Source organism: Plectropomus leopardus, chromosome 17, assembly GCF_026936395.1.
Source record: "Plectropomus leopardus strain MGB_pleo_1.0 chromosome 17, ASM2693639v1, whole genome shotgun sequence".
Classification (NCBI taxonomy): Eukaryota; Metazoa; Chordata; class Actinopteri; order Perciformes; family Serranidae; genus Plectropomus; species Plectropomus leopardus.
In genome coordinates, this window is record NC_142192.1 from 29,347,737 (window position 1) to 29,375,146 (window position 27,410).

Genomic DNA, 27,410 nt, shown 5'->3' on the forward strand with positions numbered 1-27,410 from the left:
ACAAAGATACACCACCAGCTGCTGGTCTGACATGCATACTACAGCATTTTCATCGTACACGAGGATTATTTTTACAATGTTATCATATGAATGCAGATTTTTTAAAAAAAATGTTAAATAAAGACTTTTCTGTTTTTAGTAGGGCAGTTCTCGTCTAAACCTTGCCTTAATAAACAGCAGTTTACTGCTGCACTGGAAGTTAGTGCGACAGGTGGATTCATGTTGTCCTAGTTGGGAAACAATGGAACAGCTCTTTTTCCCTCTTTTTGTAATTACGTCCACTGTGATTCAATTTTGCAAAACAATGAAGCCTGAAAAAAGGCTAAGAGACGGAGGATTGAATACTTTTTCACAAACACGGAGTCTATTAATCCAGTAGTCAATGTGAGTTGAGTCATATCCTCCACTTAAAGACCTTTCATCCGTGTCTGTATTTGCTCTCCCTGTCTGCTTCCTGTTTCTTCAATATGAGTCCTTCGATGCTCCATTCAGCGAAAAAAAAAAACATGTTACATAGCCTGTTTGTTAGTTCTTTGATAATCCTTGATAAGTTCAGATGTTCTGTGTGTGTGTGTGTGTGTGTGTGTGTGTGTGTGTGTGTGTGTGTGTGTGTGTGTGTGTGTGTGTGTGCGTGGGAGAGAGAGCATGCCTATGTCTGTAACTTGTGTGCAGAAAGAAACATCTAAAAATTTTCCTGCAAGTTTTGGTGACTTTTTATTTTGTGTTTTTAAGCTTATCCCTGCTTCATCTCAATCTCAGTGACATTTGGCGCTTTGTGGGTGATAAATCCATGCAGTGACCCTGTCTCTTTGCCTGCTTTTTGGGTGCTGTGCGCATCTAGATGCCCCTTTTTAAGCCGTGAATATCTCAGAAAATCACATCTTCATGCTTACTGGTTTTTCTTACAAACACAAAGAACATTATGGCAGCCAAACAAAATGTAAAATAGATGGTTTGATGTGTTTCCTAGATGGAAATCTAGCTTAGAGAAGCATGTTTGTTTGTCTCTGTGTGCATGCATGTAGACTGCATCTGGACGTCCTTTACAATGTAAATACCGTAGAAAACAACACTCTTATTGTTTGCACTGAGCGTGTTTTTCCATACCAATGGGTTATGCTCTTCAGAGACAGACAGATGAGCACCATCCCGCTTTCCTCTGTCCGGAAACTGAATTAAGAAGCTGCCCTTTGTGTCTCCGTCATATCTTGTCATTGTTTCCCAAATATAGAGCTGTTTCATAACATCCAGCAGCACAATAGAGTGAGTGATATTTGCTTCTGAAGGCCCATGGTCACATTCTTAGATTGAAGCTGCAACGTGTACAAAACATGTAGGTAGTCAGTTGACTATTTTTATGCTTAAAAATGTTTTCAGTATCAGAAAGAATTAATGTTTTTGTCGGTAGAATTAAAATTGTATAATTAATGATTGATTAATTGTTATTTTACAAAAAAACATAAGGACTTATTTACACAATACCAAATGTTTTTTTCCTCAATCAATGGTAACAGCAACATATTGAATATAATTTGACAGCACTGCATAGCCTATCAATTAATCAATGAAATTTCACACGCTCGATTAAATTCTTAACAACCCATTAATTCATTGTTAATTATGTTGTTATCATTGCTAATTCTGACACCAACAAATCTCTTTATTGAATCTTTAATCTTGCCTCACTCTTATCACACTAAGAGAACAATGGAGGAAACATTTAGGTAGCAAAGGTTAGATTTTCAGCTTTCTAACCACAGCTATTATTGGATAAAATAACTAATTAGCTATGATTCCATAATGACCAAAATGAAACTTTTTTGTCTGTCGTTTAATTGCCAGAGTACAAAAAGAATAATGAAAAAATAAGGTTTAAAAAGTTTGTCGAAAACACCTTCTCGTTCAGTTTCTTACGAGACACTTTTTGTGTATTATGCTGCTAAAAACTGCAGTTTCTGGCTCAACAGCCGACAAAGGGTGACAAAACATCTTTAAATTTTAACAGTTTACAGCTTCACATACCTGTGGATGTTGTTAATGAAAGTTAATTGGATCTGTGGTCAGCTGGTCAATTGGTTGGAGTGTTTCTTTAGCATAAAGCTATATTATAATAGTGTCAAAGACAAAACATAAGGCAAGGAGAACATATAGTAATGTCTCCTCATTTGGTAAGTTTATATAATGATTATCAGGATAAATTATACGTTTAACTTTGCTGAACTTAAGTGATTAATTACTTTTTTCTGTTCTGATTTTTGTCACCAACAAATGTAGAAAATTCAGAGCATGTACTTGTAATACTTTGCACATGTGGTGCTGCAGACGGTGATGCTTTTGAAACATGCTCTCCTTTCACTGTTCATCCCTATTCAGTAGAGCACAATGCATCGAAGAGTACATGATACATTCTGTACCAGAAACATGATAAAGCACCAACATACAGTAGTTTATTATGCTGTCCTTCCCTAATGGAAAATTGCAAATGGTGCCCTATGACTGAATTGGACTGACAGGGAAAATGTAAGATGAAATTGCTCTAGGCTAAATGTACACATACAAACATATGTATAACAAGGGGAAAAAGGAAATGTTCTGTTTTTATTCTAATGTATTCATATTCCCTTAAAGGCTCCATAAAGGCTGATCTTCATTGTCATAATTTAGTGAAACACTGATAGTTAATGAATCGACTCGGCTGTCCTTGTATATAATTCATCATGAAACAGCATCCAGTGTTTAGATTTCCTGTGTAGAAAGACTTAAAAGCATTATGCAGAGTCCAAGACTGCAGCCTATTAGTAGCATATCATCTGAAATGTTTGTGTTGGCATTTATTGTCAGTAATGACTGTAACTAATGGCAAATTTTCAAAATAAGCCATGTGTAGAGACAGTGATTCATGGTTGCATTTATTTGATTTTCACAATATGGCAACAAAAAAAATGAACTCCTGGTGCTAATAATGTTATTGTAAACAAAAATTTGCAAAGAAAACCACATTAATCCTAGGTATACGTATTTGCAGATTTATTTCTCAATTAATTGTTTAATCTAGGGCTGGGCAATATGGAAAAAAATAAATTTTTCACCAGATGCCTCATATATCACAATTGCAGTGATATTATATGGTTACATTTTGGTACTTAAAAAAATATGCAATATGTTTTATTGAGTAACTTGAGTAACATTAAATGTTTGAACAACAGTCCAAACCCCCAAAATATTCACTTTCATTGCTCAGATTAGAGAACCTGGAACTATCAACTTCGGGGTATTTTGCTCGATAGTTTTGGTCTAATCTTTCTATTGTTCAGCTTTCGATAAGTTTTCAAACAAAAATCTCTGCTTGATGTAAAACGTTTTTAAGGCTGCGAGATGTCAGGTAATGATGCTGTTATTTTGTAAAACATCTTTAGTTCAAAAATGTCAGTACAAAAGCTTGGATGAAACTATTGCTGCTTGTAATATTGTGATTTAAATTACATTATTCTTTAATTTATTCAGCTGCTGAACTTCAAACACCGCTCACTTGTTACTGAGGAACAGAATTTGTGTCAAAATCAGGTCGGCCACAGTCCGTCAAGCTCTCCTCTGACCTTTCTCATCAAAGCTCATTTTAGCCCTCCAGGCTGCTCCTGATTGGATGTTTTCAGGCTGATTGCATCATTCTCATTCTGAGTCCGCCGTTTGCTCTGTAATTCATAAAAATCACACTTTCAGACAAGTGTTAAACTGGAGTTTGGGGATTTTGGCATCTGTCAGAGAGCTTTGTGACTCAGCATGACTACGCACTTAAGCCTCATCATTTATGTGACTCATTGAAGATCAGCACTTAAACTGAAACGAAATGTGTTTTTATTTGTATTTGTGCTCTTATGAATGTGTCCTCAGCCTGGAGGTGACCCTGCAGAAACGTGATGAGGGGCCGATGTGGTCGGAGCTGGTGATGGGGGACAAGAGAGGGGAGTACGTGATGAGCGACGAGCAGGCCGCCCTCATCCACGAGAGACTGACTTATCTCACCTCTGAAGACTTGGTAGGTGCACTGATAACTCCAGTACTGAAAGTTATTTATCTGTGCCCTTATTAAAACAAATATGCAGTTCAAGCTGCCTCCCATTCATCAAAATGCCCAAAACTTACCCATTATTGATATAACTGATCACACCAGATGGTAATGAAGGAGTGATGTGGTGTCCTCCAGAGGCACAGAGTAATGCTAATAAAGTCATAAGGCCTTTTCATCTTGTGAGCATTGAGCCCGTTTTCTCGAGATAACAAAATAATTAACTTGTAATCTCAAGATAAAGACGTCAAAGATAAGCTTTTAAAGCCACGACAACGACCTGCAGTGATCTAAGTGTTTGCTCTTTCAATTATTTTGCCTCCACAGTAAAGCCTTTTTTAATATTTCCTTCCTCATTTCTGTATTTTCCCAGGATGCACGATGATATTGGGACGATAACTATATGGGGACGATAATTATCGGCCCAATAATGGGACATACTGATAATTCCTATGATACAATTTTTGGCCAATAAATAGAACCGCTAATAATAAGCATAAATTGCTTTGATTTTGCCTGTTTGCTCATGCTTTTGCTCCGCCAGTACTACACAAACTCCACTCTCATTCTCCGCCAGTGACTCCAATGGTGTCCGCTCTGCTCTTATTGTCCACCGGTGTCTCTGAATGTCCGCTCCACTCTCATTTTGCGGCGGTGTCTCCACTAGTGTCTGCTCCGCTCTTATTGTCCGGCGGTGTCTCTGTTGGTGTCTCCGCCGGTGTCTCCCATTGTCCGCTCCGCTCTCATTCTCCGCCGGTGTCCCTGAGTGTCTGCTCCGCCCCTTTCCACTATAACTCAAACAGAATATTATTTTCTGCATTATCTTTGTACAATTCAAGTTGTCATAAGAAGATAAGAGGGAAAAAAAACCCAAAAATATAAAAATGAAGTTGATTTTGCTCTTGAAAATGACGTTCTTTTACAAAAAGGTGATTTTCCAGCTTAAATTCCTCTGTACTCACCACATCTCAGCCTTTCTTACCCTCAGGTATTGAAAAACAAACAAAAAGAAATGATCAGTTATCGGTATCTTATTGGTCCACAAGAAGAAATGAATAAATCATTAACGTGCATCACTGGTATTTTCGGGTGCCTGCATCCTGTTTTTCTTGTTTTCCATGAGCAACCGGCACAAAGTTTTGATCTACTTTTAATTATACAGAGCAATTAAAGATAATTGGAAGTACGGACATTTTGGGCTTCTGTCGTTTTCCTTATCTAGTGACTGAATAAGATACAATTTTTTTTAAACGACAATCTTGTAACCCCAGTAATACCATAAAACAGTCCTGTAATGGATTAATACAACCAGAAATATTGCAGTAGTAGATGTTTTGATGTAAACAGTATGGCAAATATTTGACAGTTAATTTTCTCAGTACATATCGTCATAGCGCCCAGACCTATTGATAAATGTGTGGTTAAATCACAGTGTTAAATCAATCAGCAGTATGTGTCTGAAAATATTACTCAAACATAAAACTTTCATGAAGCTGGGCTTTGGCTGGAGTTTGTTTTCTCAGGAGGGTTTCTCATGACCTCACAAACGTTCTTTATTGAAGCTTTTAGCCTCGCTCGCTCCTCCGCGGTCTCTCTTCTCTGTCCTCTCCCTCTTCAGCTGCTCTGAGCCGTCCTCCCTCCGACGTCTCGCTCACATTATCACGCTCTGGTCACCAGAGTCACCCTCAGCTTCATTTTCGACAGCAATTTTAGCCACATCCTCTCTCGCCCTCATCTTTCATTAGTATCATCTGGGACCACTTGAGGCCCTCAATGCAAATCAAACCTTTTACATGTTAATAAATGCAAAACAAGTGTAACCGCCTCTGTCTTGTTTTCCTGTTCCTCTTTTTTTTTTATAAAATCCAGAATGGAAACCCTGACAGGGACAAGCCTCCTTGTAACTCTCAGGAGCTGGAGGACTGCGATGGGTTCCCAGAAGACAGCTCCAGCCTCACACACTTTGATGCAGAATCACTTAAGCCCACTCAGGTGGTGAGTAACACCTCTCGCCTTCACCAAACACTCTGATGCTCCCATCCTTTAAGCCTTCAGTCATTTCTGTCCGCTCCTTCCATCATCATTTTCCTCAAATTCGCTGTTGGCTACCTGATTCTTGCTGCCTTTATAAGAGCATGTTTTATTCAGCTCTGCTCCCAGTGAGCAAGCCAGCGCCGGCCTTGTCCTTTAACAAGCCACTTGACCAAAGAGCTCCACAAAGGCCCTTTAAAGAAGAAACAGGCCCACCCACTCCATTTCCATCATCCCTCCTTGTGACTCGAATATTAAGAAGCTGAACTGTTAAAGCTGACATTTATTTTTAAAATGAGAATGTATTCGTTAGGGTTCAACATGTCACTTCAGTTCAAACCGAAGTTTGCATTGTTTTTACATGATATACATTTGATCCGCGTTGTTTTAATTTCTAGGGGTTAACCAATACAGTTTTTCCAGGGCCAATAACTATACTGATTATTAATAGTTAATGAGACCAATAATCAATATTTGGAACAGATATGCATTTACAATAAAAGTGAAAATCTGTCAATATTTAGAATTTGGAATATTACAAAACTTTGTGTAAATCCCTTTAGCAAATGTTTATTAAAACTTTCAACATTATATACAGCAAGTCAAGTGAAAATTTAAATTAAAAAAATTATAAATAAAAATGCCCCCCTAAGGTTTTACAAAATAAAAGTTTATCCCATGCTGACACTTTCTTTGTACTTTTAAATTAGTAAATTTAATCGGCAGTCATTAAAATGAAACTCCAATACAGATAATTGGCAAAATGCCAAATATGGCCCCAGTAATCATCCAAGCCAATAATCTATCAACCCTTATTAATTACACACTGCAGCTAGAACTGTACATGACATGCCTACATCCTTTTATCATCACCCATTTAGATCTTTTACTGAAGTGAAAGCAGCAATAGTACAGTGTAGAAATACTCTGTTGCATGCTCTTGTTGCATTACATAGTTACATTATTGATGGTAAAACTAACAACTACTCTGTACATGTACCACCACCTGACAACTCTATTCCATATTTCTTCTCTGCTCCAATCGCCAACACCTGTCGGCTCTGAGTGACTCACCGCCACTTCCTCTGTTGCAAAACCACACACACACACACACACACACACACACACACACACACACACACACACACACACACACACACACACACACACAAAAACACTCACTACACACTGAGTGGCTACAGTCTGCTTTTCACTTGAAGCTGGCCAGCCAAAACTTCCTGTGATTTGGCCAAAAGTCCAAACCATCCAAAAAATATTTTCACACCTGAAATGAACCGAACCATAGTTCAGTTTGATCCTGACCACCTCTTTTTGTCAGACAAAGGTTTGGCGTTTTGGCTCATTCCATGGTCCAGGGGACGTTTCACACCTGTAATTTTGGTTCAAATTAAATTGAAAAGTCCAAAACTTCAGAGCGAAACAAAGCAGATGTGAAAGGGCCCTCACTTTATCAACCATATGTAATTAAACACAGGGTCAGCAGTTCAATGAAACGTTTTTGACGAGAGAATGATTTAGCTCAAAAATAAAAGAACAAATCGCTACAAAAGATTTTAAAAAATAAATCTTTATTTATATAGCACTTCTCAAGCTTAAGCACAAAGTGCTTCCCAGGATTAAAAGGTTTACAAAATAAAATAAGATGTCCGAAACCCATGCAGCCCTTCCCCTGCTTCCTTATGACATAACCAAAATTAGGAACATTATAGAATAAATTAAATGGTGAGGGTGCAAGTTCAAAAGTACAATTTCATAAATAAGTCAGTAAAATGTTGATAAGAGAATTAAGTGTATACTCTGTTGCTCATGCTCAAATAAGACAAAACAATAAAATCTAAGATAAAAAATATACCAGTACCAGGTAAATATTAAATATAGCAATATGCAGAGGTGTAGCACCAGATTCTGGGTCCTGTGCTGACGCAGTGTCTGTTGCCCCCCCACCCTCCTCTCTTGATCCATGCGTCTCTTATGTACCTTTTAAGTCGTTCGTGAGGATGTTGGCATTTTTGTGAAACTTCCTAATCTTCTCAGGAAATAGAGCTGCTGCTGAGCTCTCTTGGTCACTGTGTCTGTGCTTCGTGCAGCAGGATTGTCGATTGGTTAGAGAAGCTGCACCGTAGTTGAACACTTTAGTTTATTATTCGTCAGTCAGGTTTGCGGTTTGATGTCGTTTTATTTTGTGTTGTTGTTTCCAGGTTTTGTTATTTTCGTGCAGGTCATAGCTGAGTCACATATCTTTGCTTTTGTGCAGAGACAGGCATGGACGTGTTGACATTTATCTGCTGGTATCGGTCACCTGCCAACAGTATTACCACGCAGAAGGTAGCGCATATCTACTGTGAGCTCACCTATTACCACTGAGCGAGCTAATGTTACAGCTCAGCCACATCTTTTGCTGTCACAAGCATGAGCCTCTCATCCATGAGTAGATGCACGCTTCCTTCTGTGCTGTGAAAAAGTTGGCGGGGATAGTTTAGTGGACAAAAAATAGAAATACATTAAACTGCTCACAACAAGGTCTGTGGACTATCTTAAGTGAACAGGTAGTATAATAAAAATACAGATTTCTTTTTAGCTAAATGTGCTTTAATTTGAAAAAGTACTTGTTCTCCAGAAAATAGCCCCTGTAACTAATAAATTAGTATATATGACATTAGATTGTTAATACTGATACGTTAATGTGTAAGCAGCATTTTACTTTGGTATATAGTTGGGATTACTTTGTATACTATTAAGTAGTTCACACCAGAAACTATTTTTTGAGGTAAATTGAGAGATCAGTCATTGGTGGAACTGTTAATCACTCAGAGACATTTTTAAAAAGTTGAGAGGCTTCAACTATAGTTTTTTTCACACTTCAAAAATAGTGTAAACCTCTGATTTGATTAGTTTCACAATGTGCTTTATGAGCCTAACATATGTTTTTACGAAAAATTGTAATCTGTCAAATCAATGTTGTCACAAATATCAATTGGCTGAGTAACCAGGTTGTGATTTCTGGAAAGAGACATTGCTTTTGAGAATTCAGATATATATTTTTAATGCTTTAAGCACTACAAGCTTAGTGTCCTTTAGTTTAACTTTGTTTGAAAAAAGTCAGACATGTCTGCAGCTGATATCTCAAACACTCGACAACTCGCACCAAAACAACATAGAATGATGAACTGCACCACAGATAATAGGAAAAACTGTGGTTTTGATTTTTGTTTATATAATATAAGCTATGATGATTGATGATTTTTAGCTAGTATGTTTACAATCATACCTTAATGTGTAAGCATGGTATTATTTTCAAGATTTAGCACTAAAAACAAAACACTCCTGAGGCTGATGGGAATGTTTTTAAGGTGTTTAAGACAGCATAACACTTAACTGACTCTGAAGGGGTGATTTATTAATTGAGATTTTGTCATAAGATTTTGATCAGATGATGGAGCTAGGTGTTAAGTTAAAGGATCACCATATGTTTTATAATTCACCCTCAGGGGAACATTAATGTCTGTACCAAGTTTAAAAGAAAGCCATCTGGTAATTGTTAAGACATTTCACTTAAACCATAAATGTAAATCTCATGTTGTTGCCAGATAAAAAGTCATAGGATCTCCAATTCAGTAGCATATATCCCCTGGACATCATGAATATAAATACTGCAAGTTTGTGGCAATCCATTTAATATAATAGTTGTTGAGATATTTCAGTCTGGATCAAAGTGGTGGACAGACTGACAGACTGTTAAAAAACACATCTGAAGAAAAAACAGGGGCTTTTGGATATTGTCTAGTTTGAATGTCCTTTTGTGTGATTTTCAGAATGGACCGTCTCAAGGTAGCAGATAAGGGACTTATCTTTTCCATTACTGAACAAAGGGTATACAGGTGAGCTGAGTAAGACACATTAGTTTGTACAGCAGCAGCTTTCAGGAGAAGCTGAGGTATGAAGGAGATTTACAAACATTTAATGTGGCGAGCTGCACACTAAAATCTCAGCCTTGTCGTTTTTCATCTCAAAGCATGGGGATTTTTTTTTTGCTAAAAAAAAGCAGTTGTTGAGGAGGATGGGAGCCTGTCTCATAGCTGTGTCCATAATGTATAAGGAAAAACTGACCTTGCCATTATTTGTCCCAAGGTGAAAAACACATGTGACATGTTGTGAAGACAAGGTGATCTTCTTTAGTTGGAGAAACCAGACTCACGGTTGTTTAGGAAAACATGGATTTATTAACAGTTCTTTAGTGTAAAAAAAAAATGTTGCTGTTTTTTGCTTTTTACATAAAATGTCAAATTAAAATACTCTGTGACGACGTAAGGATTTTTAATGCAGCTGTAATAACTGTGCCTCTGTATTATAGAAATACAGAATAATGAGCATAAGTGAATGCCTGTCCTTTTCCAAAGCAGATATGTGGCTGTTTGCAAAAGCTCTATTCATTTGTGGACATTAGTGAATGTCTGTCACCGCTGCTCCTCGGTTTTATTGCACAAAATAATTTCTGTGTTTATGGTTCAGAATTCCCCATCACAAAAACTCTAGTGACAATCAGAAATAAACCTTTTCACTGTGTAATGAAAGGCTAATGATGAATATTGAATATAATGTACAGTGAATACAGGGCTGCTAATGTTTCTGTCTCCATTTACTCTGCAAAGTGTGCAGCCACGCAAGCTGCTGGCTTAAACAAGGTGGATTGTAATCACACCATCAGCCAGTTGGGTCTGCGTCTTCCACGTGTGTGACCATGTGAGTGTGTACAGGTGTATGTGTGTGGACGCTTGCCATTTTATCCTCATCTCATCCAGGGAGCCTTACCTTCCTATTCTCCACTTCCGTCCCTCATTGTATCCGCCTTAATGCTTTGGTTGCTCACCGGCCCACGAGGACATACGCTGACCTTTTTTATAAAACCTTTCAGCTTAAAATTGTGGCACCGCCTTTTAATTTGGCACCTTTTGTCGATGTTTTTCTGTTTGGTTCCGATCCCAGCTGAAAAGACGATGAATGGTTTTTATGTGTGTTCCCCCGAGGGAGTCTGTGAGTCATATCCCGTCCATATCTGTAATACCTTTTTACAATGGAGTGTATCTGTACATCTGCTATCTGTATTTACTGGCTTTGGCTTTCACAGCTTTTTTCAAAGATTTAGGAAACTTTTAAGATATACAGTTTCCTATGATTAATGATAACGCCGTTGTAACTCATAATCGTTTGTTTAAAGTGATGTTAGTTAGCAAATGCGTGTGTTGCACATGTACATATTCTTTAAATATTTTTTGCTCCACTAGCGTTGATCTAGAGATGTAAATGTCTGTCAATTGGTTCACCACTTTGGTCTGTAAAATCTCAACAACTATGTCAGCTGTGCCTCAGTACACCCTCACAAAGCTGCTAGAATTGGTGTAGACGCTTGTTGACAACATAGAGTTAACATAATAATAATTGTTTGTTGGAGTATATGCTGGATTTTTGAGTAAACTGTCCCTTTAACCCGTTGAAACCTGGCTTGATTTCTTTGAAATACATGGGAAGAAGGCGATGAGCAACATAAGAAGAAATTAAAAAAAAAAAACAAAAACAAAAAAAAAATTACCTAAAAAATTGGTAAATAAATAAAATAACAGGAAACTTAAAATAATAATAATAACAAATAAAAAATACAAAACAACAGGAAAATAACATGATTAAAAAGTTAATAAAATATTTGTGTAAAAATAATTTTAAATATATAATTATGACAATTAGAAATAAAGATCTGTGGGAATTTTTTTCCTAGCATTTAAAAAATAATAATTTTCTAAGTCTACTTATTTCTTGCAATTTGTGGGACATGTCTTGCTGAGTTGCTCATTGCCTTTTTTCCCATTTTTTTGAAAGAACACTGTAATTCTGAGTATGTTAGCATGCCAAGGTCAGCATTTAACTTAGAATAAAACTGTGCTTAGGTACAGCTTCAAAGAGCTTATGTCATGGTTGGAGACTGGTGAGATATTCAAAGCAAAAATCCATAACTCTCTCCATGTTCTTATCCTCTACTGTGGTGACAGTTATAGTAATTGACACAATGCTTACAACAAAGATCTTTTTAGCACTTTTTTGGGAGCCCACTGTTTGTTTGAATAAGCCTGGATGACGACGTGGTGCTGCTGAGCGTACACATTTGATTCCAGTGTGTGAAGATAAAATCATAGTGTGAAACGTGTCTCTTTCATGATGTTGGCACTGTCAACAAGGACAGGTGTGACGCCACAAGCCAATCAGCATCTTACAATAGCAGAGCAACGTAGCCAAACACAGTGAATATACTCGGTTTTTGTGGAAAACACTTAATTATACCTTTTTTTTTTTAATCTGGTCTCTTTCTTTTATATTCAAGACTTTATTAAAAGTGATATCCTATGGGACTAATATAATATATTTACTATCTCATACCAGACTAATATCAAAGGTCATCATGTCTGATTGTTGTTTGATTCAACTAGTGTCTTTACAGTCAAACAGAATACAAAGTTCAGCGTCTCGGGCAGCAGAGAGTCTAAATAAACAACAATCTGTCCCTTCGCTGTAAAGGCGAAAAGGAGGCGAGTGAGCGGCAGCCTTCCAGGAACATGATGGAAGCAATGATGACAGATAGTTGGCATTTCAGCTGTTATTACAGACATCTGGCCTCTGTGTACACATGCATTAGCTCCTGCCTTCATAATGCCAACCCCTCACTTCCTGTCCTCTTCCTACGAAGCCGATAAAACCCTTTGATAAAAAAGAAAAGGATTTCCACTAAAAGCTTTTTTTTCAGGCTGAGGACATGTAATTTATTGTGAGTACTCACATATACAGAGTCCAATTGTAGTGCTTCATATTGTTTTTGTCAGTCATGCAGCTAAACAATATAGCATTATTCAGTGAATCTCAACACAAGGTTTAACTTGTTTCTGGAGTTTTCATTCACATCTTGTTGCCACAGAATTGAATAACAGTTCAACTCTAACTGCTGAGGAAGGCTGTGGCATGTGTTTGAATGAGGATTACTTTTATAATACCGGTACCAATACTACTAACCTTAAAGAGATACCTGTGTTGACAGTTTAGAGCAGCCACACTGCCCGTTTGAGCAGTGCTGCTCAGCCGCAGCTCGGCTGCTGCTCAGCTGCGGCACATCTAGAGAAACGGAGTCTAATTGATTTTTACTGCTTGACGCGCAAAAATAGACAGTGAAAATGGTGTTTTGATGACTTCATACCACCTTCTATTACAGTTTTAGTGACTATATCTGTCATAGACATGAAAAATATAAATATTTACACCTAAACTCAACCTTTTCTGTTATTATTTCAAAATAAAAGCCCTCTGACAATGTCTTTGTGGACAAAATCCCTTCGTTTGTTAACACAAGGCTTTTTATTTTGAAATATTTGCATGACCATGTTTTTGACAATGCAGTGGCTTGCACGGCTCCATAAATAGGTGGAATATCAGCTTTTAATCGGGTAAATACAGTAGTTACATAGCAGCAGGCAGGTCTGCAGTAGCACCGCAGCAACAACAGTCAGTGTGAACCACTGCAAGAGTGCAAGCAGCAGCCGTTCAGTGATGTAGCAAGCTCTTCCTCCACATGCAGTGAAGCCCAGGTGTTAGGCATGCAATTGTCCACCTCACACCTTCTCTCTCTCTCTCTCTCTCTCTCTCTCTCTCTCTCTCTCACTCTCTCTCTCTCTCTCTTTCTCGCTCGCTCTCCCTCTCTCTTTCTTTCTCTTGCTCGCTTTTTCTCAATCACACACACCCACACACCTTGAAGAGCGCACAGTGTCTGTCTCTCTGTCTTTGTCTCAGTCCTCAGTCCTGATAAAAGTCGGAAGTTTTCAGGTCGGGTTAGGTCTGAACGGTTTATTAACACATACTTTAGCGCCGTGATCAGGGATCTATTTTAAAATAGTAATATAGAAATGATGAAAACTTGAAAACTTTTCCATTGAAGTTACAGCTTTACGTTATCCCAGTTAACAAAATGTGTTTTCCTGATAGTAGACTTGTATAGCAGGTACACTAAAACATTATTCTTTCATTTCTTACAAATCGAGTTGCTATGCAGAAAGTCATTTTTATACACCAGAGCAAACTTTGTGTTTTACCACAAAGTTTAAAGCAGACCTAGCGAATGGCAAACATGTTCAGCCAGCTCTGCGTCTGCTTTGTAAATGCTTTAAAAACATTTAACATTCTTGCAGCATAGAGGAGAACAACTGAGAGGGTTTTTGCTGGTAATAAAAATCCCGTGCTCCCAAAGAACTGAGCATGCCTTTCATGTTTTTTATCGCTCTCTATTTTGAATAGCGTATCTCGGTTTAGCAGGTAACACAGGAATTAGCAGGAATTTAGAATCTGGATTCAGGAGTTTAATCCGACGTTTTGTTCTGCTGCTGGCAGATAAATCCTCCTCATTCAATGATGGCTTTGTTACAAAAAACCTGAAGCAGAATAGAAGAGACGTTTCTTTTATGTTTGTCTTGTTAGTTTGGCTCAGATTAACTTTTTTTTATAGCGGTTTTGATTCTTCTGAATGCTCTGGATTGTTAGGGAAGACCTGAACCTCACAGAGAGCAGGCTATAGGCTGTTTAAAAGGTTTGCTGTAAAATGATGAGATAAAAGCCTCCTGATTGGATTCTTCCTTTTTTCGAACCATTAACAAGCTGCAATGTATCAGAAGAAATGGTTTCATTTTCAAAGACCCAGGGAAGGCATACAGCTAGAGAAATATATGAATCATATAACAGTGCTTACTCAGTGCCTTCGAAAAACTATGACTTGGAGAAGGAAAACAAAATAAGTTTGTCTGAGACTTTGATTTATTTTTCTGGCCAATGTTATTCTTAATAAAGGTGGCAGAGAGTTTCCAGCTCCCAAAGATCTTTATCAAACAAAAAAGTATTACCTGAGAATATATCGACTCTCAGCCAGCGTCAGCATCTCTGAGTTACAGCTAAGAATATTCTTATGTTTCAGGTGTGAGTTTTTGACAGAGATATAACTACATTTTCTGAAAGTATGAGAGATTATCTATAAGATTGTATCATTTCTTTGCGTTGAGGACGGTTATTAAACCACAGTTTTTTATTGGTGTCTTCTCCTATCTTCCTGGTATCAGACTTCTTTTGGGATGAAAAACGATGTTAGGGGTTTTGTTTGTTTTGTTTTAAAATGTCACTGGAGATTCCCAGAATAAGCATGTATGGTGGTGCATGCATTTTTAAAGCCACTATGTGTGGAGGTTTTACATGATAATAGCATCTTTATATGATTCTGATGATATACAGTTTTATTTGTGAAAAAACTGAGAAATGTGAGCATAAAAAAAAATTGGTCTACATGTATGCTTAGCTTTCAGCATGTTCAGTGTTTCTATTTTCAGTGTTTCAGTGCTGGATCAGGGAGGATGTGCCACCCACAGATAAAAACAAAGTCTAAAATTTAAATTCCTTACAGCTTTTCTTCTTGAAAATGTAAAATCAATGTTTTAGTGTGGGGAAGTATTAGCTGAGGAGAAACAACTGTGGTAACTATAGGTATGTGCAGCATAGTAAGATGACTCAGACCACAATGAAACAGATGGAGCGAGGATTTTAATGGCTAAGCTCAACTTCCTGTCTCATTTTCACCATGTCCACACATGACACGGAAGTGCCTTAATAATTAAATTGTTGTACAGTTGTCCATCAGCAGTCGCCTGGTCATTCATACCAGAGGCCCAATTCTTCACGCCGGTCAGCAAGTGATTTTACTCGCCTGCTCTTTTCTTTTCTTTTCTTTTTTCTCTGTCTCTGCTTGCTTCTGTGTGTGTGTGTGTGTGTGTGTGTGTGTGTGTGTGTGTGTGTGTGTGTGTGGGTGTGTGTGTGTGTGTGTGTGTGTGTGTGTGTGTGTGTGTGTGTGTGTGTGTGTGTGTCTGCTTGTCCCTCTCGCTCTCTGTTTAGACGCAACTGTCAAATCCAGGGCATCATTATTCATATCATATCTAATATATCCTTTATATTGTTCATGATAGATAATCAGTGAGTCTTTTGCCAAATTTGCTTGCAGCTTGCAGAAAAAATAGACCAGACGCTGAAAGTGTTGCTGCAGATTGGGATCCATTGACAGCGTGTCTTATGTGAACAGCCAAATGGGTAACATGGGTGCTAAAAGGAAGTGTGCAGCGCACCACAGAAAATCAGAGCTTTTGCAGCGCTACCGCTACCAGTGTGAACCCGGCGTTAGCTTTTTTTGTAGTTTCCATCGCAACTGCTTATACAAAGTCTAGAATTTCAGCAAACAGCAAAATTTGTCTTACAATTTATTTATTCATTTTTTACCATCCAACGGTCAAAAAAAACGTAGTTTCAGAATTCGATCACAGTTTAACGGATGCCGTGTGGACAGAGAACACATGACGTAAAGTGATGCGGCTCAGTGGTCTGACGCTTGCATTCAGTTAGGACACAGTGCACGGGCTACACCTCGCTCGTTTTTTATACTGAAAGTTTTTGTCCTATGCAACTGAAACACATTGCATATCCATTTTATTGGCGGATGTTGATGGTGATGATTTGAAAAGTTAGATCTCAAAATCTTGGCGCACTGCCATGTTGATGCTCAGTTTGGCAGCTGTGTGGCACGAAGGGCGCACTATATTTACATCATTTTTACATAAGCTGATTTCACTGATTGATCATCTTTCCTCTGTGCAGAGAGGAGAAAGTACTCATTGAAAACACTCTCAGGGTGGTTTGAGTTCATGAAACAAATGTTTACTTTGCCCTCCATGACGGATACATCTTCATATATGAGTAAACTGTGTACTTATTCTTTGTTTTTATATTTTATTGTTCACAAATCATGACCGGGTCCGTCTTTGGCGTCATTGTCAGTCAACTCAAGCTGAGCGAACGTCTGCAGTGCAAAGTGGAAACATAAGTGGCAAGAAAATGAGTTTTAGAGTGGAGGAGTGATGGCCTGCTAAAAGACTTGTCATTACGCTCAACCATCAACCACCAACATATATGCTGGTTTGTGCTGAATTTTCAATGCCTGTCAAGTGTGTATTGAGACGGGGAGGACAGCGCTGCCTGACAGCCTTGCAGATGTGTTGGCAGTTCTCAGGATGTGGGTTGACTTCGAGTGAGGGATCGGTCTGAACAGTCAGATGTCAAGGAGTGATTAAGTCACGGCGGCGGTCATTTTCTCTCCAAAACAAATAGAGTCAGACTAGAATAGATACAGACCGATCGTTGAGCACATCCATCAGAGCGGAGTGAATGTGGAGCAAATACACACAGACTTTTATGGCTGTTATCACAAACTGCTCAGTTTTCACTCCTAATGGCAGCACTGAAATCCAAGAAGGAGATCTGCTGCAAACAGAAACTGAAATCTCTCAGTTTAATGATACTGGTAACCACGTGTACAGAAATGTTTTTTTTTCAATGAGTTTCTTTTTATCAATCAACAAACGTAAGAGAAATTGACAAATGTTGCTGTTCACACTGAAAGACAGAAGGAGGGGAAAAGAAACGAAAGAAGAGGAAAAAGAAGGAAAGGAAGGAAATATTGAAGAAGGGATGTTAAGGAATAAAGAAAAGAAAAGGGGTTAGAAGAGCAGAAAAAAACGAAGAGGGGAGGAGGGACGGAATGAAGGAAGAAAGAATGAAAGAAAAAAACGAAGGGAGAAGGAAAGGAAGAGAGAAGGAAAGAAATGAAGAGGAAATGACGGAAAGAATAAATGAAGAGGAAGAGATTAAAGGGGGAAGGAAAAAAATGAATAAGAAAGAAGTGAGAAAATAAATGGAGCGGGACGAAAGGAAGAAAGATGGAAAGACGAGAAGTAAAAAGGAAAGAAAGGAAATCAGAAATAAAGAAAGACAGGAAGAAAGGAAAGAAGAAGGAAGTAGGAAAGGAACGACCAAAGCGGGTAAGAAAACAAAAGACAAGGAAAGGAAGGAAGAAAGAAATAAGAGGGAAATGAAGGAAATTTTAAAAAAGATATAAGGAAGAAAAGAAACGGCAAACAAGCAAAAAAAAAAGTATAGAAATAGAAGAGAAAATTGATCCAGGTGTGCACCGCATAGCTGAGTACAGCAGGTCCCGTCATAAAATCATTCCTTCACAGCCATTAAAAATTAAAAATATTCACCAATTTGGATTTTTATAAATTCCTCTCTGTCTTTCTCCAGGTGAATCTGGGCAGCCATCAGTACCTGTTCACCGTGGACGTGAACCCGTCTGAAATGCCGTGTTTCTGCCTCAGACACGACGTGGACGCTCTGGTGTGGCAGCCTCGTCCCGACCAACCCAGCAACATGTGGGAGCACATCGCCACCTTCAACGCCCTGGGTAAGACTTTCAACCAAAAAACAAAAAACTCATACACTTTGAAAAAGCTGCGTGTACTCCTGCTTCCCTCCATCTAGATGTAACAGCGCTGTGTTTAAGCCCTGAAACAAGTTCCACTATGTCACTTTAGTTTAAGGCCCTTCTTCGTGTATTAATGCAGACATTAAAAGTCCTGATCACCTCAACACATTATCAGCTAAAAACATGGCAGCACACCTATTTTGGTTTCGCAGCTTAATAGACTGATATAAAAACAACATTTTATTTAAAAGGAGGATCTCTGAACCACCTGTTGGAGGCCAGAGGTTGGTGTTCTCTTGTTAGTTGGTATTCTCCCTGATAAGGGACTAAGCTGAACAAATACATAATAATTAAAGAAAAGTCTACTACAGCTTAATCTGCTGCTGATAAGTGTACCTTGGCTTTTAGCACACAAAAAATAAAGCCAATAAATGGCATCTGGGATTTATCAGCATTTATATCACTCATAAGAAATATAGAAATAAACATTTATTTTGCTTAAATTGCATACAATACTTAGGCTCCAGTTGTTACTTACACCCCCTGATAATTTGCTTGTGTGTGTGTTTAATGATAACCGAAGCTCAGGCTTAAATTAATTGGCAGTGTTTTATTTTCTGTGATTATGTCACTAAGGTAGCACAATTTTTGCTCAAACAAATAACCACAGAATTTAAAATACTTCAGTCAATTTCTAAGAGCCCAACAGCCACCGTACCGATTTATCTTTGGTAAATTTCCGCCACCTGTCTGACGCCACATTCGGTGTGTTCAGTTTGTGCAGATGAACGCTGTTTGGCTTCCCTCCGTGTTGCCCAGAGCTACCTGCTCGTCAGATGGCACAGAGCTGGTTTAATATCAGCATGTCTGGTCATAATTAACTTACATACTTTATAAGCATTCATATTTACCAGCAGTCATAATGATTTATGTGAAATAGTATCATTAGTGGTACCTTGTATCGGGTCTGCTCTGGATGTTTTCTGTTGAGATGCTTTAGCCTTGACATTGTGCTTTAGTGGCAATGTGGTTTTTAATAGACACACTGTACAGATTTTTAGTTTTGTTTTAGCTTGAAATGATCCCAAACTTTGGGCACTTTCCTCTGGCCTGTCTCCTCTCTTCACTCTTTGCTATTTTCTCTCTCTGACTTAATTTTGCAATCTGCACTGTCCTTTTTATCCTGTCAATAACAGAAGCAAATTGTGCTGCAGTAATAATCTGTGTGAAACACATTGCGCTGTGTAAAGTTATATGGACTAAACTAAGCTGCAAATAATTTGCATCAGTGATTTTCAGTATTCAAGTTACTCGAATTTCTTGAGGAATTGTTTCAGCCCTCCAGAGTGACAGTCCCTGACATTATCATTTCATTGCTGTGAGATGCCACAAAAGCTCTGACCCGTGAGAGTCTTAATCAGAACTCTGACGGGTAAAATTGTCTTCTGCAGCATCACATAGATTTATTTATTTTTTTAATCTTAACTTTATTTTACCAGAAATTATTTTTAAGATTAAAAATCTCTTTTTCAAGAAAGTCCCAGCCAAAACAGGCAACGATGCAAGTTACAGACAACAGAGAACAATACAAAATCAAAATATGCAACTCCAAAACAAGCATTACATGCTGTAAATGAACCATAAACACAAAATAAGACCAATGTAAATACATCCTGGCATTGGCATATAAATGATAACATGCAAGATTCCTGCAGCAGCGCTTTGAAATTACCTTTAGGAACCAAAGAGTGAAACTTTTAAGTACTTCTGCATCAGGTTTTACATATATGGAGCTGCATACATAAAGGCTGTTTTGCCAAACTCTGTAACAATAAGAACATGTTCTGAGAACGGAGAGCGTTGTGCATCCTTCATCCATCCTTCTCTTCTTCTAATACAACCTTAAATTGTTTTGCCCTGCTGAGTGATTACAGTTGAATATTAGCTCTACGCTATAATCTGGTGTAGTGCATCAAAATGGTAATATTTATGTTTTAAACTGTACATGGTCCTTTTTAAATAAGAGAAGAAATCCTTGTGCACGAGCTTGTAAAACACTTATTACTAATATGAGAACGCATGCTAATGAAAACGCCTGCAGCGCCCCTTTAAGTCATGTGAAATGTGACATTAGTGGCAGTATGTGGGAGTGGTTTGAAGATGAAAGCAGCCGTCTCAGCGGAGGTCTCCCCTCATTTCCATTTTTGATGAATCATGACAACCTTGAGTTGAATAATTCATTTTTACAGCTATTAACTTTGTTTACATCCGCTGTCATGCTGCTGCGCCTCTAGTGCTGCATTGGGGAGGCGACAGAACGTGTTAAATGGCAGCAATAAAACTGCAGTTAACGACAAGAGGGAGTTCACGACACTTGTCGTAGCCCACAAGGACACAAAAAGGAATATATGGAAACTGAATCATTAACAGATCTCTCTTCTGCTTTGCTAATAAACCATCCAAAGAGGTCTGGGTGATAAAACTTAACTGGATGATATTGTGCCTTTTGGGTCAGCCACTGACTGATGTGTGCGGACTGTTGTTTTAATTCAACTCCGAATGAAATACTCAGTCCATCCGCCAGTGTTCCCATTTTTAGAGTCTATTTCAATCTGCATCTTCATTTGATTTATTCACTCGTCTATGTCTCCTCTACGGCGCCACCTGCAACAAGTTTTATCTCAATTTGCTACTTTGACAAGTGTGACATCTTTTTTTTTTTTTTTTTTTTTTTAATACCGCAGAGTTTTACCAGTTTTCTCAATCTGCACATTTGTTTGGAATACATTATCCAATTTGAGATGGATCCCCGGTGAGGTCTTCAGATATTATCTCAGTGAGGCTCAGAGGAAAATGTGTGTTAGAGCACCAAAATCAGGCTTGATGAGGTGCAATACAAAGACCTGTATTGTCACTATAATAGTTTACCCCGACACATGAGTGGGTGTGTGTTAACAAAGATAATGACAGCATTTTTAATGCTCTGTGGCGTAATGCTGGGTTTGGTGTTGACTGTGATGGTCGGGGCTCTACTAGGTGACATTATTTTGTAGAATTAGTCTTATTAGTCTAAATGACAAAGTTGAGCATCAGTAGTGTTATTGAAACCCTGCTGTCAGATGGGAAATCTCAGCACGCAGGAAGAGGCTAATCAGATTTGAGGAGCAAAAGATAATTTGTTTTTCTGCAGCGGTTAAGACCTCCATCCGACAAAAGCTCAGGTCACCTACATCAGGTCTCTTGTCCCGTCTCTTGTTGTGGCGTGAAGTGACCTTCTGTTGTAGTTCGCTGATGGCAAATGATTGAAGTTTAGGGGTTATTCTATTTATCAATCTAGATCAGCGGTTCTCAAACTTAATATTCAAAGATCTGAATCTGATTTCTATTCAAGGCCAAAAGTCCAGAACCACTGGTGATAAGCAAATTACTTTTATTTACCTTGCTTATAGATTATAAGCAGCGTACCTTTAAGTTTAAGGCAGTCAGTGAGAAAAAACATTAACATGCACACACATGCATAGTGACATCCTCACCGTAACGGTGGCGTAACGCACACTGACAAAAGACTCTGAAGTCTCGCTTAACGGCTAAACGGTGAACATGAACACCCTTTAGCCATTAACTGACTTGCTAATTTTAATGGACGCCTGTTAGCTGACCTTTGAACTCTGACACATGATGACTTAAATGTCATATGCTGCCGACTGTCAACTTTGGCATGACAGTGATATTAAACAGGGAAACAGTTACGTTTAAGGCTTAATCTTGGGCCAGGATCACTATTAAAATCTCCAAATAGACTTTCTTCTACATAACTAACAATTTATTGATACATGTAAAACTTTTTTTATTAAAGTAGGAAACGTATACTTCATTGCATTGTGTTATTGTATTCCTAATTCAAAGTGTGGGCCCGGTACCGAATGACTTATTGTACTGTTGGGATCTAAACTTTGAGATTATCTTGTGAAGACTCTTTTTGTGTTGGAGAACCAGCTGTAGCGATTTGCCTTCTCTCCAATATAATATAAATAGATGGCACTCAGCCTGTGGTGCTCAAAATGCCAAAAAAAACCCTAAAATCATTAAAAAATCTAGCACCCCTGAGCTAGCGAACATTACAGCTGAGCTGAGGAGGACATTAAAGTTACTTAAAAGTTACCTGCTGTAAAACCTGCAGTATAATGCTTTATATCACAATGCTGACTATGTTCTAAAAAAATAATAAAGAGGTTGTTCAAAAGTTACTTGCCGTAGCTTTAAAGTGTCTCTTTCAGAGTCAGTCAGGTGTAAAAGTGTTTAAAGAAGCCCAGTTTAATGAACTGGAGCTTCTGGCGTTTTGCGTTGCGTTTTACTGCCCCGGAGGAAACAAATTCACCAGTGAAAACAAGTGGAAAGCATCTCTACGACATAATTTCTGCAGCAACAACCCAGAGACAGAATCAGCTATCTAATGGCCAAGATTGATCACGTCCAAGAGCCTGACAGGAGAGAGTGTAAGTATGTGAGTGTTAGACAAACTACACAAATGTTGGATTTACTTTATTTAACGTCTTAGCTTAATGTTTATAGTGAGGGCTAGTACGGCAGATTTCTTCTCCACACGATCTGGTATCTGTTACAGGACTATTTGTTTTGTAGAAAATGTGATAATCAACATCTTTAGGCCAAACTGCTCTAGTGAACCTGCGTTGTAACTCTGCTACAGCTTCTCATTGTGGATGTGTGTAACAGTGTGTGTGTGAACAGGTTAAAGGTCCTCTCTGCACGTCTCTGATCGTACCGCTCTGTTTCCGCAGGTTACGTCCAGGCGTCCAAACGGGATAAAAAGTTTGCGACCTGTGCTCCAAACTTCTCCTACGCCTCTCTGTGCGAGTGTCTCCGCCGAGCGTTCATCTACCGACAGCCTACGCCGGTGGAGACCGTCCTCTTCAACAGGAAGCAGGGCCGCCAGGTGGGACAGGTTGCCAAGCAACAGGTGGCCAGCCTGGACTCCGATAAACCAATCCTGGGCTTCAGAGCGACCAATGAGAGACTGTACATCCTGACCTCCAGTAACCTCTTTGTTTTAAAGGTCAATAATAATTAGATTTGGGACTCTTTGGGATTTTTATCTCATTTCCCCCTCAGAGCGCCATCATTCCACACTGATCTCTTAAAAAGGTCCTGATGTGTTAACGTGATTCGTCTGTCTGTTCTGAATTTTGTCATTTGATCCTCGTGTTTCACCTCCCACACATCTTTTGTGTTGGGAAATGTCAAAATGTAGGAAACCATGTTCTGAAAAACAAATTATAATAATAAAATTGTATCAGAGCTGAATGTTTCCAGGAGATTCATTAAGAAAATTATTATAATTTAATATTAATCAAATCTTTAAATGCTTTTATTCAAGAAATGGCAAATGAATCATATTTGATGAGACTGGATGTTTCATGAATATAAATGTTGTAAATGTTATACTCACAACTTTATTACAGACATTTATAATGCTATAAATGTCAATCCAATCATTTATACATTCCTCTTAAAAGAGCTGTGAGCTGAGGTTCCTGCAGATCCTTAAAAAGTCTTTTAAGTCATTGAATTCTTTCATTTAAAAAATAAGCCTTATTTGTTATTAAATGTGTTAAACCAAACCTCAGAGATATTTTTCTCTGATGTTGCAATGTGAAATCACAAAATGATTGGTAACATTTTTAAAAATAATTTACCAAAAGCGTCTTGAATTTGTGTCACACAGACGGGACGACAAGTGGAACTGCAAATTTAAGAAAAATTGACTATTTAACCTGGATATCGCAGCATGGCTGAAGCTGGTACAGTTCAATGCTTACGAGATAGTTTTGTTTTATACAAAAAGCTTTTTAATCCCGGCATGATGGGATTAAAGGCAGCGAAATCTGATTAATGGAGTGACAAACAAAATCATCTAAAAAAAAAACCCCATCATCATTTTTTTTTCATTATTTGAAGTAGATCATCCAACTTCTTACTGGACTAAAAAAGTCCAAGATATTCTATTTTACAATAAATATTTGAGCAAAAATATCCCTGAATTGTCGTTTTTTCATTCAATTTTGGTTACTGTAAAATTGGTCTAAAATGTAACTCAGAGTGGCACTAAAAGAAAAAAGTTTTAAAAAATAATAATAATTATTATTTAAAAAAAAAAATTAAAATATTGTTTTAAAGTACGTTGTCTGAAACAGGTCTATCTTGAGAAGGGGTTAAATAAATAAATCAATAAAACACCTTATGAGAGCAGTGACAACGGTGATTAGCTAGCTAACAGTGTACATACACACACACGCACACACACACACACATATACACACATCTCTTTTCCACACTATTTAAGCTCTGGTGCTTTAACTGGTTTTGCTGCAATCTACCGATCCAGTTTGTGTTTACCAGTTTTGAGCAGATCCATTGTTCCATTGTAAAGATCAGTGGAGGGCTTTGCACAATGCACAACAGAAGTAAACCGTTGTATAAAAATAGTAAATTGTATTGATTACCTGCAAACTTTTGTTCTTTTATTGCAAATATTTGTTTTAATCCAAATGAAACTATTAATAACTATTACCGAAACCCCAGCACTTTTTTCTTGATTTCTCGCTTGTCTTCTGCGCTGTTGTCTTCTGCACTGTTGCCTTCTCCATCTTGTCTTCCCAGTCCGTAGTGTCCCATACCGCTCCTGTAATGAATGACTGCTTTGCTGATGGCGGTCTGTGTCACTGATGGTTGGTTGTAGTATTTTGTCAGATGGTCGGCCGGGAGGAGGGTGCTGAGGAAATCCCTCTCCATGGCTCATTCTGCAATCATTACTGCAGAAGTATGAAAGAAGGGAACAGTCATTTCCATAAATTTCCATAAGCATGTTTCACACATCGCTGCGACTCCTGTTGCATTCGCATCAATCTTGGACAGATCGGACGGACGTGAAGCCTGAAAATCCCTCTGAAATTCAATCACGTCTGCTTACAAGTTTTTATTTTTATTTATTTATTTGGTGGTTGTGAAGGTTGAAATAGAAATGCTGCACTTCTCATACATGCTAGGAGCATGTTATAAATACTGCAGATGCATTTTTTCCTCTGACCTATTAACTCTTTGAAAACTGGAGTCCACCACTTCACTTGTGCTGCTTTCAGAGGCCTTTCACAAGATTTAAACCTTTGAACCCTGAACAAATAGGTGTGATTTCTTTCAATAACATGGGATAAAAAGGCAATGAGCAACATGGTAAGAAATGTTCCAACCTTCATAAGAAATCTATAGATTTTGAAAATATTAATTTTAAAAAAGCAAGGGAAAAACTATATTTCTAAATATCATAATTACATTTTTTAAATTATGTTGCAGAATTATAATATTTTCAAGTTGGTTTTTTTTTCTTGTGGTGCATTTAGATGCCTTTCACAAGTGTTTAAACCTTTAAAACCTGAGCAAATTGATGCGATTTCTTTTAGCAAAATGGGAAAAAAAGGCAAAGAGCCACTTCCAAAAATTGCTAGAATTTAGTAGTTGCAGATTTTTATGTTGTTTTTTTTTTAAGCTAAGGGAAATAAAGAAATAATAATAAATGCATATTTAAATTTATGTTACACAATGATACTATTTTTAAGGACTTTATTTTGTTTGTCTTGTGTTGTTTTATTTTATTTTATTTATCTATTTTTTAAGTAATTTTCCATTTCATTTTTTGTACTTTTTACTCCATATTTCAAACTTTTGGGTCATTTCTTGCCTTGTCATGTTTTTGGAAAAAAATAAGGCTAATATGGTCAGTTATTGAAAGGCTAAAGGAGTGTCCATGTGCTTTTTAGAAACACGGGGCTGAAAATGGAGAAGAGTTTATATTAGAAACTTTTGGACATTTCCTCCAGCACTAAACACACTAAGAGCTGCAGTTTGCATTGGCTACATTTATTCTCGTCTTTGTGCCAAATCCTGCTGGTAAACAAACATTTCTGCCCTGCTTGTTCAGCAGAGACATTTTCTTCTTTCCATTTTAAGAAACCCAGAAGAAGCCCACTCATGCGATCGACCAACTGGAAACGAAAAGATTCAAGAGAAACACTAATGGACTTTTTTCTTCAAAAAGGTGGTCCACTTCCTCTTATTTTATGTTTCCTTTGATTGCAACACAAGAGAAAAAGGCGAGAGAGACAGGAGAGTTAGAGATGAAGGTTTTTCAAAAAGCAAGAGGCTAACACACAACATCACCTCCGACTCCGGCGAGAAATAGATCTACAGTATATATGTGTCTTTTCATGTTTGACTGGAGGCGACAATAAACATCATCCAGCCAGTCTGTGCTTGCTGTTTGGTGAAACTTGCACATATTCAGAAATTATAGCAGAAGTGCTCTTACCAATTTATTGATCAAGCTTGAAATTGCTCATGTTGTGTGGACTGGAACAACAGGGGGGTAGTGCATCAGTGTGAAAAGCAGTTTGGCTTCACAATTCGATAGTCTTCATCAGGAGGAGCAATTTTCTGCAATTTGTGTCCTCAGCTCCCCTGAGTGCCGCCAGTTTCTGAGGCGATTTGTTTTTCCTCAGATAAGCCACACTACAGGCCTTGGGCTATTACCCTTTTCTCTTTTCTCCGTCATTGTTTTGCTCAGGAAAATCCACTTTTACTCACTTTTTTATTGAATTATCGGTGTGCAATTGAATTAGACGGCACCGCTTGTTTTTATTAGCTATACCAGCATCCCCAGAGTACTTGAATACAGCCTGTCAGAGCCACTAATGTCTCTGAGGACGTCCTCTGTCTTTACTCAGACTCAAAGACAAAAAAACACTTTATCAAGCCATCTGACCGCAGAGAACTGAGTAATGCAAGATAGTTACCGCTCGCCGGCCGCATTTCCCAAACCTCTATATTACTGTGTTCAGGTAAACA

General features: G+C 38.0%; 1 protein-coding gene across 2 annotated transcripts in view; it reads left to right on the forward strand.

Moving 5' to 3' along the window:
- The window catches only part of nudcd1 (NudC domain containing 1), a 98,023-nt gene that overhangs the window by 22,890 nt on the left and 47,723 nt on the right, over nt 1-27,410 (forward strand). Inside the window, exons 7-10 of one of the 2 annotated variants that reach the window (XM_042506864.2) lie at nt 3,892-4,036; nt 5,936-6,061; nt 18,314-18,473; nt 23,294-23,816. In XM_042506864.2, the coding sequence (XP_042362798.2) occupies nt 3,892-4,036; nt 5,936-6,061; nt 18,314-18,473; nt 23,294-23,583 (721 nt within the window). In that variant the 3' untranslated portion in view covers nt 23,584-23,816. Of the gene's footprint in view, nt 1-3,891; nt 4,037-5,935; nt 6,062-18,313; nt 18,474-23,293; nt 23,817-27,410 lie in introns of those variants that run through there. The other variant, XR_015779390.1, reaches the window with a different exon arrangement.